Source organism: Taudactylus pleione, unplaced genomic scaffold (assembly GCF_031769625.1).
Source record: "Taudactylus pleione unplaced genomic scaffold, aTauple2 ptg000086l, whole genome shotgun sequence".
NCBI lineage: Eukaryota > Metazoa > Chordata > Amphibia > Anura > Myobatrachidae > Taudactylus > Taudactylus pleione.
In genome coordinates this window covers 3,060,721-3,073,733 of record NW_028284488.1, presented here as the reverse complement: position 1 = coordinate 3,073,733, position 13,013 = coordinate 3,060,721, and the positions used below count along the sequence as shown (strand labels likewise).

At 42.4% G+C, this 13,013-nt stretch overlaps 1 protein-coding gene across 3 annotated transcripts in view; it reads left to right on the top strand.

The window, feature by feature from the left end:
* The window catches only part of LOC148529108 (uncharacterized), a 40,413-nt gene that overhangs the window by 12,838 nt on the left and 14,562 nt on the right, over positions 1 to 13,013 (top strand). For all 3 annotated transcript variants that reach the window (XM_088468665.1, XM_088468666.1, XM_088468664.1), the window contains 4 exons: positions 4,387 to 4,731; positions 7,525 to 7,551; positions 11,508 to 11,630; positions 12,802 to 12,837. In XM_088468665.1, the coding sequence (XP_088324791.1) occupies positions 4,387 to 4,731; positions 7,525 to 7,551; positions 11,508 to 11,630; positions 12,802 to 12,837 (531 nt within the window). The remainder of the gene's footprint in view (positions 1 to 4,386; positions 4,732 to 7,524; positions 7,552 to 11,507; positions 11,631 to 12,801; positions 12,838 to 13,013) is intronic.

The following is a 13,013-nucleotide window of genomic DNA, read 5'->3' as shown; positions in this document are numbered from 1 at the left end:
GCGACCATTACCCTAGCGGTCGTTAGAGCTGTGGGTGTAAACCCACAGCCTAACGACCGAAACAGAGGCGGCCGGTCAGGATGCAAGCGGCCGCCCAGTTTCTGAGCGACCGCTTGCATCCTCCGACCGCCTCTGAATGAGGGCCTGTATGTACTCGGATCCAGACGAGTGAGACAGGAGACACCTATACATATGCTGGATATTATATTATGAGACATTCTCATTGCGATCACAGCCCACTTCCCCTTGCACACATCCATATACTTTGGCAATATAGCGAAACAATCGGTAACATGGAGTAACATAGGACCCATACGCACAGTTATGGCAGGTCAGACCTCACTCAGGAATTGCTAACTTCAGCACACGCTATGAGGTCTCAGGCTGCGTAAAGTATTGCAGTGGATAATATATGCACGCCCCCTCATTGCCGTTGAAACGCACTGGCACGCCTGTGTTCACCTGACCACCCACCCGTCACCACCCACAAATGGCACTTACTGTCAATCTCTCTGCGATGGGTCTGCATAGTCACTGAGAATGATGTTCTGATTGCAGCGGCTGTTTCGTGCACTGTAATGCGTGCGCATGCGCAGTGTGAAACAATTGGCCGATTGCGGGCGTATGAGCAACTGCGATCCTTGCTGAATCAGGCCCTATGTCGTTTTGAATAACAACTTAATAGTGAACGCATGGGATCTATGTAAATTCTTAATATTGGACTGGATGTTGAGAGTATTAATGCTCCATTATTAATATTTTCAATTGCAAACATTCGCTACTATTGCTTATTTTAAATTGGATAATGAGTTGAAAAGTGCAACATTGTATGCCAGTCTCTAACCAGCAACCCCGGAAACAGGAGTAAAGGCCCCCACACACGGAGCGATTTTTGAAACGATTTGGCTGTTTTCGACCGATTTGAAAGACAAATCGTTTAAAAAGTGCCGTGTGTGGCCATGATAACGATGCGTGGTCCCGCTGTCGCTGATCTTGGTCGCTGATCAATTGAACCTACAGAAAGATATCGACCTATCTTTCACAATTTGGCACGCATCATTTCCTGTGTGTGCACGATGAACGATGCGATGGACGATTTGTTGTCACTGATCCTGGCCACTCCGCTCCACTATTTTTAAATGTTCCAGCAGATGCATCTTGAGCTTGTTTGCTGCCAAACGATATAACCTTAACGATTTGCAGCCGTTAACGATCCATCTATATCGTTTGGTTGTTTGTACAATTGTTCCATGTGTAGGCACAATGGGCCTGATTCAGAGCCGCTCGTAAGCGGCCGCTCGTTCGCTCCGAGCGATGTTTGCCCAACTGCGCATGCGTACGGATCGTTATACGCATGCGCAAACCAGTCAGTGCGGTCGAAATTCATGTGAGTGACAGAAAGAGGCGTATGTGGGTGGTAACAGGGGAAGGTGCTTGAAAACGGGGAGTGGAGATCAGAACGCAGGCGTGCTTAAAGGTCAAAACGGGCGTTTTATGGGTGTGCATAATTAAAACAGCAGCGTCATTGACCACGTCACTGGGTTATTTAATAGCCAGAACTGCTCGCAAAATTGTGGTAGCAAAAACCAACCACAAGAATAGCGAGCAGTTCATACCCTGGTTGATGTACTCGATTAATCTAATAAATAGCGGACATGACGTAGGATGCGAGCGGCCAGGGGGCGTAGTTTCCCAAAAAACGACCGCAAGTTTTGTTCGCTCGTTCAGACCTAGAGGCGTGAACAGACCGCAAAGAGTGAACGGTTAATTTGAATAGCCACCCCTATTTTCTGGACGAGCGAGCGCTAATTGCATCCGCATCTGAATCAGGCCCAATATCGTTTGTCTGGGAGTGTTCAGGAGTTCAAGGGAAATCGCAAACGAGATTGTATCATTTGCAAATCGTACCGTGTGTGGGGGCCTTAATTGTGTAGAAACAGCAGCACGGTTCTAACAAATTGTGATGTAACATGGGATTTGCTTAAATTCCTAATTATAAAGTAATTGAATATGTATTACTGTTAAGCAATAGCTTGTGATACGGGAACTAATACACACTACTCAGCTTAACGGCAACTCAATATTATGATTGGATTCGCCTCAATCCCTAAATAAATGACAAAGGGGTGTATACTATAGGTAAACTACCACTATAGGAGTCCAATTCAGATTAAACGGAGACTCTGTATTATTATGGGATTTGCCTAAATTCCTAAATAAATAATAAAGTGATATGTAATATAGCTAAACTAGCAGCTCCTGAGTCACAAGAACGACTATATACCAAAAATTGATACAGTATTGAGTAACTTTAGCTTCATGTTGCTATGGGTATGTATAAACAAGTGCTTCTAATGATGAGACATAGTTAATGTTGAGCAATATTATGATATCAAATTTGATTTATATGAAATGAATGACACTCTCACAGTGACCAGGGCATATTCATATTGGTGCAGATGAGCATGATTGTTCATTTGGATTAGATTATACATGACAAGGAGGCCTGGCATTAAATTGATTTATATGCCAATGAATTGATATTTCAATCCATTTTATGGGATGTATACGATTAAGCATACCCTCACAGGTATGCAGAAATAAGGAAGATTAATCTACACAAACACAGTATGAAAATATGATTGGGCAATACGAAATGAGTATGTGGGTCTGATAGTCGGACGACACCCTCTGGAATATTATATCACCCGTTATTGGGGGGATGATCATGGAGTAAGACTTTGACAATAGGAAACACTCACGGTGGTAACATTTTAATTCACTTTCACACATTTTTATTTTAGCAGTGAATAACTGTATTAAATAATAATACAAATTTATAAATTATAATAAATAAATATATGAAATAATATTTTGCTGACCTAATTTTAAAGTTGAAATAAAGGTTATATTTTATGAATGTTTATCAGCAATAACATGGGTCATTAAGAAATGTGTTAAATTTATGCTGTGAGTACCCTTTATTAGGACTACTTTTTATTTTTCTTTGTTGCCCTATGGATTAACCATTTAACTGACAATTTATTTTTCCAAAAACTGCTCCGAAATTGTCGGGTTTTTTTTTGATTGAATTAGGTCAAGAACATCTTTTTAAAACTTATCCAATGCAATTTAAAAAAAAATAATATATATATATATATATTTTTTTTTTTTTAACACCGCATACCATAAAAATATATTTTTTTATAGTATACTGTAGTGATGACCATTGACAGCTGTACCATCAATGGTCAATGGGTTCAACCATCGATAGAAACTATGGTTTGAGATCGCATGCTCCGATGTTTCTTTAACGTCGGTTGAGGAGCTACCATAGTTTGTGCAACAACGGTGCCTGTCAGCAATGGCAAAAACACTTGTCATAGACTATCTATGGTTTGCAAACCATCCATGGTGGTGGCCATCCCTAGTATACTGTATAGTATACTATCCCTAATCGGTGGCCCCGTATCGAGTCTTGGTCAATACAGGACCGCCATAATAAAAATAAACACATATATACAACAGTAAAGCATCCTGAGACCATTCATGTGTGGGGTTGCTTCTCAGCCAAGGGAGTTGGCTCACTCACAATTTTGCCTAAGAGCACAGCCATGAATAAAGAAAGGTACCAAAACATCCTCCAAGAGCAACTTCTCCCAACCATCCAAGAAAAGTTTGGTGGCGAACAATGCCTTTTCCAGCATGATGGAGCACCTTGCCATAAGGTGGGTCGGGGAACAAAACATCAAATTTTTGGGTCCATGGCCAGGAAACTCCCCAGACCTTAATCCCATTGAGAACTTGTGGTCAATCCTCAAAAGCGGATGGACAAACAAAAACCCACAAATTCTGAGAAACTCCAAGCATTGATTAGGCAAGAATGGGCGGCCATCAGTCAGCATGTGGCCCAGAAGTTGATTGACAGCATGCCAGGGCGAATTGCAGAGGTCTTGAAAACAAAGGATCAACACTGCAAATATTGACTATTTGCATAAACTTAATGTAATTGTCAATAAAAGCCTTTGGCACTTATGAAATGCTTGTAATTTTACTTCAGTATACCATAGTAACATCTGACAAAAGGGTCTAAAAACAGTGAAGCAGCAAACTTTGTGAAAACCAATACTTGTGTCATTCTCAAAACTTTTGGCAATGGCTGTATACTGTATAAGCCTTTTATTTAACAGGGGCTATTTCATATAAAAAATGTAAAGTGCATCCCAATTGGAACATTGGTCTTTTTTTCATTTGTATGTTCTGCGCTATGTTGTATATTTGAAATGTTGCATGCTACACTGTATATGATGTCATGCTTCATACCTGTTTTGTAAAATTTTCTAGGTTTACATACTGTATATAATAAAATACATTTTGTCTTGACAGTGTGTCAGTGCTTATCCGTGAAAGGTGTGTTGCACCAAGATGTACTCCTGCCATGTATGGTAGACTGCAAGGATAACTTTGATTATAACCGTATTGTGGTCAATTGGCAACGATCAGAGAATGATGCTGTGGTCCATAGTTTCTTTCGTGGTTCCAGTCGTTCTGAGTATCAAACGGATAACTATCGAGGAAGAACCCAGTTGTTTTATGATTTATTGCACTTATGTAATATGTCCCTGCTTCTGAGGAATCTGTCGAAATCAGATGCTGGGTTTTACACATGTTATACAATTCTGAAACAATCTACTGGATACAAAATCCAACATGTGAATCTCACAGTGGAAGGTAAGGTTTATTAAAAAATTACTATTCAGGGGAAAACGCAGGATTTCTACAGGATTTTCCAAATGCTTGATATTAGAACTAGTATAGCATTCCAGCTAGGCTGTTTTAGCGTGGGGCGCCGCGCCCTGCCCTATTTCTAAAGGGCAAAGAGCACCCTGCCCTCCAGCGTGGCACCCTGCTAAAATAGCCTGTGGGTGCCATCCCCACCCGTGGGTCACAGTGTCCCGCAGGTGGGGAAAACTGCGGTGTAGCGGTCACTGCCGGTGAATGGACCTGCCCCACAGACTCTATTGCCAGCCAGCTTCCATTGGCTAGCTAACTATCTGCCTGCCCCCCAGTGATGCGGAGTCTGTGTGGTCTGTGCAGTACTTTGTGTGTTTTGGGTTAAAATCTTAGAAAAAAATGGCGTGGTGCCCCCCCAAAAAAACATAACCAGCACCTAACCTCGAAGACCGTTCTGATACAAGAAAAATGAGGACAAAACCGACGTGGGGTTCCCCCTATTTTCCTGTAACCAGCCTCGGTGATAATGCCATAGCAAGAGGACACACAGCATGTGTCAAAAGCATTAACCAGCTTCCAATATGGTCAGCCCAGGGCTGGCAATCCTCGGAAAGTGGGGACCCCAAAAATAAAATAGAATCCCGTCTTCCGAGGAACAACCAGCCAGCCCAGGGGGATAATAGTTTAAAGGTAGAAATAATTTTGTTCTAAAGGTCACAGCAAGCCTGCCCTGAGGCACTTGTAGAACCACAAGTGCCAGTCGGCTAGAGAAGGTCAGTCCCCTTCTCCAGGTAGAAGTCCAAGGTCTTCTTAAAATAAAAAAAACTAAAATCCTGATTCCACTGACACAGAAGCGCTGTAAGTACATTCAGATGTGTCCTTGCTCATCTAGCCTCAATCTGTCATGCACCGCAATATGCCTGGTGTGAGTGAGCCGCCTGGTCCTGTGAGACTGCTATCGTCCGGAGTCTTTTTTTTTGTTGAAAATTCACTTGTATATCTGTGCAATTAAGTCTGTAAATGACACTTGGAGTGGAAAAAAGCTGTGGCCGCTGCATCATAGCACTCTGCATACTGATTCAGGGACTCAGTGGCACACAAATATACAAGTGTCACATATCAAATTCATCAGCACAGTCTCCTGGTGTGGCGCTAGCAGTGTCTCACGGGACCAGGCATGCCGAGAGGGCTATATGTATAAAGGATAGGACTGGGGAAGTAGGGAATATCACCGCACAAGTTCTGGATTTCACCTTATAACAAAGTAATAAGTTGTGAAAGGTGAATAAAACTTGCTACATCCGCTATATAATCCATCATACCTCTCAGGGTGTATATTAAACTGTGGAGGTGCTTCTCAGAGTAAAATGACCATTGAAAAAGAAAATTGTGGAAGGTTTGGCCGACCACAAAACGACTCTATAATGAGAGCATTCAAATTGGCATTATGTCACTTTAAATAAAACTTAACCTTTAATGGGTATATACTAGACAGAGTAAAATAACTCACAAGTACACATAACAAATACTAAATAGTTATAGACAGATTATATAAGACTGAAATATATTAAGATCACTCTAGTTGTCTTAACATATATAAGGCAAAATAACACAGAATTTACAACAATACATCACTAACATATACGTTAAAATTATAATGTAAAAAACATCAGGTTCAAGTGATTTGTCAATAATTGGTCCTACAATAGGACATGAGATGACCACCGTCACTATTTAGATCTACAAATAAAGAAACCTAAAATTAAAAGAAAATAGATAAAGTTGGGTGTCTCCAAATGTGCAACTAGGCTCTGCTGTTCCCTCTCATACAGTGTAGAGGAGAGGGAATGAGAGATCTGCTAGTGCAACGCCGAGAGGGCTGTTTGGCATGACTGCAGCAAAGATGAGTGAGGACAGATCTGTGCTTAGAGCAGAGGTTCAGGGATGATTATGCTTTTGGAGGGAAAACTCACGCCGTTTTTTTTCCTTAATTTTTAACCCTTTCACCTATAACACAGAAGCACTGTACAGATCACACTGATATGTGCATTGCTTCTGCACAACATGCTGCTGAGGTCATCTATTTGATTCTTCTATTTTGGCCCGAGTTTGCAAACACATTTCTTAGTAAATCCGTGAGTTGTATACTTGTCTATGGCATATTTGGCCATCTATTTCTGTTCGAGTCGTGTTTTTTCACCCGTGTTTTGCTTTAGTTGTAACCCTCCCTTTGTAGGTTATAATAACGTGCCTCCACCCAAGCTAGACATTATTGCCATAGGATTTTCTAGGCCTGTCTGGGTAAGCCTGTTTCTAATGGGTATTGGTGAATTTCTGTATTCTGCAGAGCAGGGATGGGGAACCTCCTGCCCGGGGGCCGTATAAGGCCCTTGGAATCATTTGGTCTGATCCTCTGAGCTATATTCTGCTAGCCTCATCTGGCTAGCAGGGTGCCTAGTATGGCACACTGCAGCCAGAATCTATGCAGCAGTGCCGCCTGGAGCGTCCTTCGGTTGCTTCAGACAGTCACACCGCTGCCCTTACAGCTCCCTGGAGCATCCTCAGGATCTCTGGGCATTGCTGTAATCACCGGTGATTGTGGCTCTGCACAGTGTGACATCACATGGAGGGGTGTGCCCGGCACAGGCCCCCGAATAATGTTATATGTATCAAAATGGCCCTCAGCAGAAAAAAGGTTCCCCACCCCTGCTGTAGAGTGTACAAATATAAAAGTAATCTAGTACATCACAGTTCCCACGATATATTAACCACCTGTTTTTTTCTTCTCAGGTCTGAATGCAACTGGATACATCATAGGTAAGTAAAATCACAACAAATATTGGCATTCTCTTATATTTTATGACTCTCAACATGCCACCTTCCTTATAAACAAATGAGACTTTGCAACAACAACAAAAAAAGTACTATAACCCAGCTTACAATAAGAATGTATACCTGTATGAATATATTGTGACTGTACTTTTCTTATTGTAAGCTGGGTTATAGTATTTTTGTTTTGTTTGTTGCAAACTCTCATTTGTTTATAAGGAAGGTGGTATGTTGTGAGTCAATTATTATTCTGCAACAATATATATATTCTTTGTTGAATACTAACTCCACATGCAAATGCTCCTTATTTCAGCAGTTATCCATGTTAAGCAATAGCTGAAACTGCTGATAGAATATTTTCTGAAAGCAATTACTTTAATCCTCTATTGTTAATAACTCTAAAAGTCTAATTTTTCCCTTGAACTGAGCATAGATATTCCAATAGAAAGTAAGCAAGGCAGAAGCCAATGTACGAGGTAAGACATGCAGGAGAAAGTTATTTATTCCCCTTCTTCTAGTTGTAGCTTATATTAGTTACTTTATATCCTTGGCTCAATTTTTATAAGTGTCCTCATGAATTTGGCAACTGTGTTGAAAAGTATTTTTGCTTAGAGATAGTCTGCTCTAAAGTTCCCTTATTACAACTGTGAAAGTCTCATAGCTGTCTCCCTAAGTACTTCCGATTTCAATTAGCACTCTGTTAATATCATATAAACTTTTGGCTGTTGCAATGGTAAAGTCTTTCTAGTATCACCTTTCTTTATCCAACTCCCACGACCCTTTGTTTCGGCTTTATAATAGGGAATAATCTCCATGCCTTTACATTCAGCTAATGAAATGTATCCTATAACTAGGCTAAAAGGTGGCTGTTACCTTGCATAGTAGTTGCTGTATATGAAGGTGCTGTGGTTTCCTGGGTAAATGCTTTAACTCTGCACTGACAGAGATGTAGAGCAGCTGTACTGTGCACTGATTTGAATCACTACTCACTTTTGGGGCCCATTTATTAATGATCGCATTTGCAATGCGATCTGAGCATGACATTACCACCCATGAACGCATTGCCACTTGGCCACAACTCCTCAAGTGGTATGGCTAGTCTACATTAAAAAGCTGTCTATTTATGAGGCCCATGCCTCATTATCATTGTCTACCTGGTGGCCTCCGTCTACAGCAACCAGGATTGGGCTGTAAGGTAAAGTTGGCCTTTAACTGGACAATAATTAGTCAGATTAGCCAATCAAACGACTTTTCTGAATGGTTATTGATCAGTGTATACAGACAAATGATAATAAACAATGATTGTGCTAGCTTGGTCTGGTTATCTATCATGTTTGATTTGCTGGACCTCCAACCAGCAGTTATAGGACAAACAACCTTTATAGAGAGAATATCGGCCATATCTTACTGTAAATCTGTCAGTATATGGAGTCAGTTTCATGAACATTTAGTTGGTCAGGCAACAATTGAATCTCAACTGGTGGTAGGAGTGGTAAAAAAGCATCTACATTTAATTTCACGCTAACAAAATTCCTAAAGATTGTTGGGGCAAAGACAGTGTGTGTGCAAGTGGTAGTCATTGCTGTCATAGTGATGTTGTGCCTTGCTGTCTAATTTGTGTACCAGTGTGTGTTTATTTTTATTTTCAAGGGGTCTCATTATTTTATTTGCCCTGAGCACCATCAAGTCTCTGCAGTAGAAATATGTTAATATAAACAGTAGCACATAACATTATTATTGCAGAGTGAAATGAGGCCTAGCTAAATGTATCCAGGTACCTGTTAAACACAATTTAGCAGAAAAAAAGTTTCTGTATTTTAGATGCTATTGCCAAAAGTTCCTAAACTCTACCCCACACAGTGTGATAGTCTGAAAGAATAATGTCGACATGCCCCAATCTATGTGTCAGACCCATTTGTAAATATCACTACATAGTTGTTTTGTTGGCCCTCTGTTCAACAGATGTACCAAACCTATTTAATAAATGACTTCAACCAGTCTGATAGTATGGAAATTATATATATGTTCTCAGGGCTGTAACTATGGGTGTGCAATCAGTGCCGCCATGCAGAGCCCTGTAGTCGCTGCCCCACGGCCCCTGCATCTGGCGAGTAGGGTGCTTGGAACGGCACCTTGCAGTCAGAATCACCGATGCAGTGTCACCCAGAGCGTCCTTTGGATTCTCCAGACATGCACATCCTGAGGACGCTCCGGGCAGTGCTGTAATTCCCAGCGCTGGAAGCCCTGACCCCTTATCATGTCGTCATGCACTCATAGTGTGTGGTCAGCACAGGGGGCACTAGAGCCCTGTTACGGCCAGGGGAGTATGTATAATGGGTACAGGGTGTGGATCCAGGAGGGGCCCACACCGCACACCCTGCATCCATAGTTTTAAACACTTACCTCTCCGAATGTCCCTTGTCAGCTGTAGCAGCACTGCACAAAACGCCTGGAAAATGGCCACCGCGGCCATTTTCTCAGCGATGTGCGCATGTGCAGTAGGGAAATCGCCATTTTTCCGGTAACCTACGAATGCGCAGTAGACTCTGGGCACAGACTAGTGCCCAGAGTCTACTGCTGTGGTCAGTGCGCTGCCGGCAGGCCAGGAAGAGAGGATGGGGCTCCTGAAGGGGAAGGCACATGGGCCCCTTCCTCTCTTAATACACCCCTGGTTACGGCAGTGTATGTCCTGACCTATTGCAACAAAATTCAGGCTTTACTCATCATTTTGTTTTATTTACTAACATTTTATAGATATTTAACCATCATCTAATTTAGAGCCTGATTCATAGGTGGACACATAAAAAAACATTGGGTGCCCAATGTTTTATATGGTGGTTACCACCAGGGGACGCAGATCAGAATTGCATGGGGATAGGCATTCCTGTGGGGTGACTTACATCCACAGGTGTGTCGGCGCAGTTCCACGGGCACTTGTGGCCATGATACCGTCAGATATTCTGAGCAATCATAGGGCTACTCTAATGTCCAATGGTGCAGCCAATGGCCGCTCGATGGTGCAACTATTTGCTCACCGCAGCGGATTGCAGCTGCAGCCTGTGGTGGTCTCAGTCAGGGGTGTATCTAGGGATCCGAACGCCCCTGGCAAGGTAATGGACTGGCGCCCCCCTCCCCCCCCATAATTTCATGAACTGCTCCCAGTAGTAGTCCCCTCTATGCAGTGCCCCCAGTAGTAGTCCCCTCTATGCAGTGCCCCAGTAGTAGTCCCCTCTATGCAGTGCCCCCAGTAGTAGTCCCCTTTATGCAGTGCCCCCAGTAGTAGTCCCCTTTATGCAGTGCCCCCAGTAGTAGTCCCCTCTATGTAGTAGTAGTAGTAGTAGTCCCTAAACAGTGCCTCCAGTAGCGGCTATAGCCCACCTCTCCATCCATAACGTGCCCCCTAGTAGCTACACTCCCGCCCCCCCCCCAAACACCGCTCTCGCTCTGCACTATTGGGAGCGACGTCATGACGTCTCTCCCATCGCCCGCTGTGGGGGGAGCTGGAAGGCAGAGTTCATGAGTGATCTCTAGCCGGCTCTGTGGACGTAGCAGCCAATGAGAGTCTGTCTGACTAGCGGGGCCAGTTCAAGCCCCTGGGGTAGTCCACCCATTGGCTGCTAGTGACACTGCCGGACGGCGCCCCCCCCTTTGGCCGGCGCCCCTGGCGAGTGCCAGCCTGGCCAATGGTTAGATACGCCCCTGGTCTCAGTAGACATCCCACCTGCTGCAGTACTCGCATAAATACGCAGTAGTGCAACTGCATTAGCGTTCACCTCTGAATCAGGCCTTTAGTGCTGGAATATTTCTGTATTTATTTTATGCAGACGTGCAAAATTGATGCAGATCCAGTAGAGGTAGAAACCAATGAGAATTAAAGCCATTAGGGTCAGAAGGGTAGAGGTCCATTTTAATAAATCTTTATGTTTATATCTTTCTAATTTCAGAGTTGAAACCTGAATTGAGAATTGTGAGGTATCTTTGGATTTCAGCCATTTTATTGCCGAGTTTACTGCTGGGTTACATAGTTTGTTATAGTCGAAAAAGGGAAATTAACAGAAGAAATGGAGGTAATTTAAGTGACTTGTATTATGTACGCTGCACTGAACAAGATAAAATTGGTTTGTTCAGTTATTGACATATTTGAATGCAATGTATGGATAGAAAAAAAAACTGTTTACATTTTTAAGGAAAAACACATGGCCTCCAATGTAAGCAATTAAGCATCTGGGTTCATAGTACTCTTAATAAAATGAAACAATAATTTCCCAATAATATATTAATAAAATAGTATTTCCCTCGTAAGAGAATTATTAATGTTACAGTATCTACCTCTTTATTCAATACATAATAATTGCTTTCATTATAATTGCATTGTGATTCCTGTCCTTCTGATTGGCCAGATCTATGCAACGGTTTTACGTTGGTATTATGGCAGTTGGTCAAAATCCCATTATAAAAAGCACCACAGAACAGCCATAAAATAGTAAATTCAGTGGATTGGTGTTTCAATTTCTCGCAATGTGCAGGGTTTCAAAAACCTTCAGCCAAATGGACGCTTAGTAAATTTACCCCCTGGTCTGTTTTCAGGCTATACCAAAGGAACAAATTGTGCTCCAAACAGAGGGCCTGATTCCGAGATTTACACTAATTCAATCGCAACTGCATTCTCTCAAGGATTGCAGTTGCTAAAATATGCTAATACCTCCAAAGCATAGCCGAGTATAGAGACGTCCACGGCTGCCTTCTCATATCCGTCCGACGACGTGCTACAGCGTAAACATTAGTAACATCGACTCACATTGGACTGTCACGCAGCTTGCAAGTTAAGTCTGACCAGCCGCAAACACTCCAGCTCTTCTGACACACAGAGAGACCTCATGCTGTGAAGGAGATCACAATGGCTAATTCATTCACGCCCATAAAACGACACTTACACGGTCCGCGACATGCCTGCATTTTTCTAACCCCCCCGTTGCCGCCCCCAAATACTGACCACCTGTCACTTACTTTGCGAGTGATTCAGCACTAGCAGCGTAATCACAATGCAATCACCGTGCATGTGCAGTCTGGCTTTCGCGCATGCACAATGGCAAACAATCCCTCAATTTGCGTAAATATCAGCTTTGCTCTGACTCAGGCTCATAGTGCATGCAGCATGACCATTGGTCAACTACTTAAGCAGAACAAACTGTATATATAAACACTGTGATGATATTTATTTTCTTCTTCATTTTCCAGAGAAGGAACCCTTACTCAGTTTGGATAGTTCAGCAGGTAAGATATGTTGTATCTATGTACTAGTTATTTTTAGATAAATGAATATTATCAAATTTTGTACAGTTCAGTGACAGGTATTATGCCAACCATAGTATGGTTTTGTGTAACTTGGGTGACAATATAGAATTACACCACTGAAATTGAATGGCAAACTGTGTTCCACGGTTTCAACC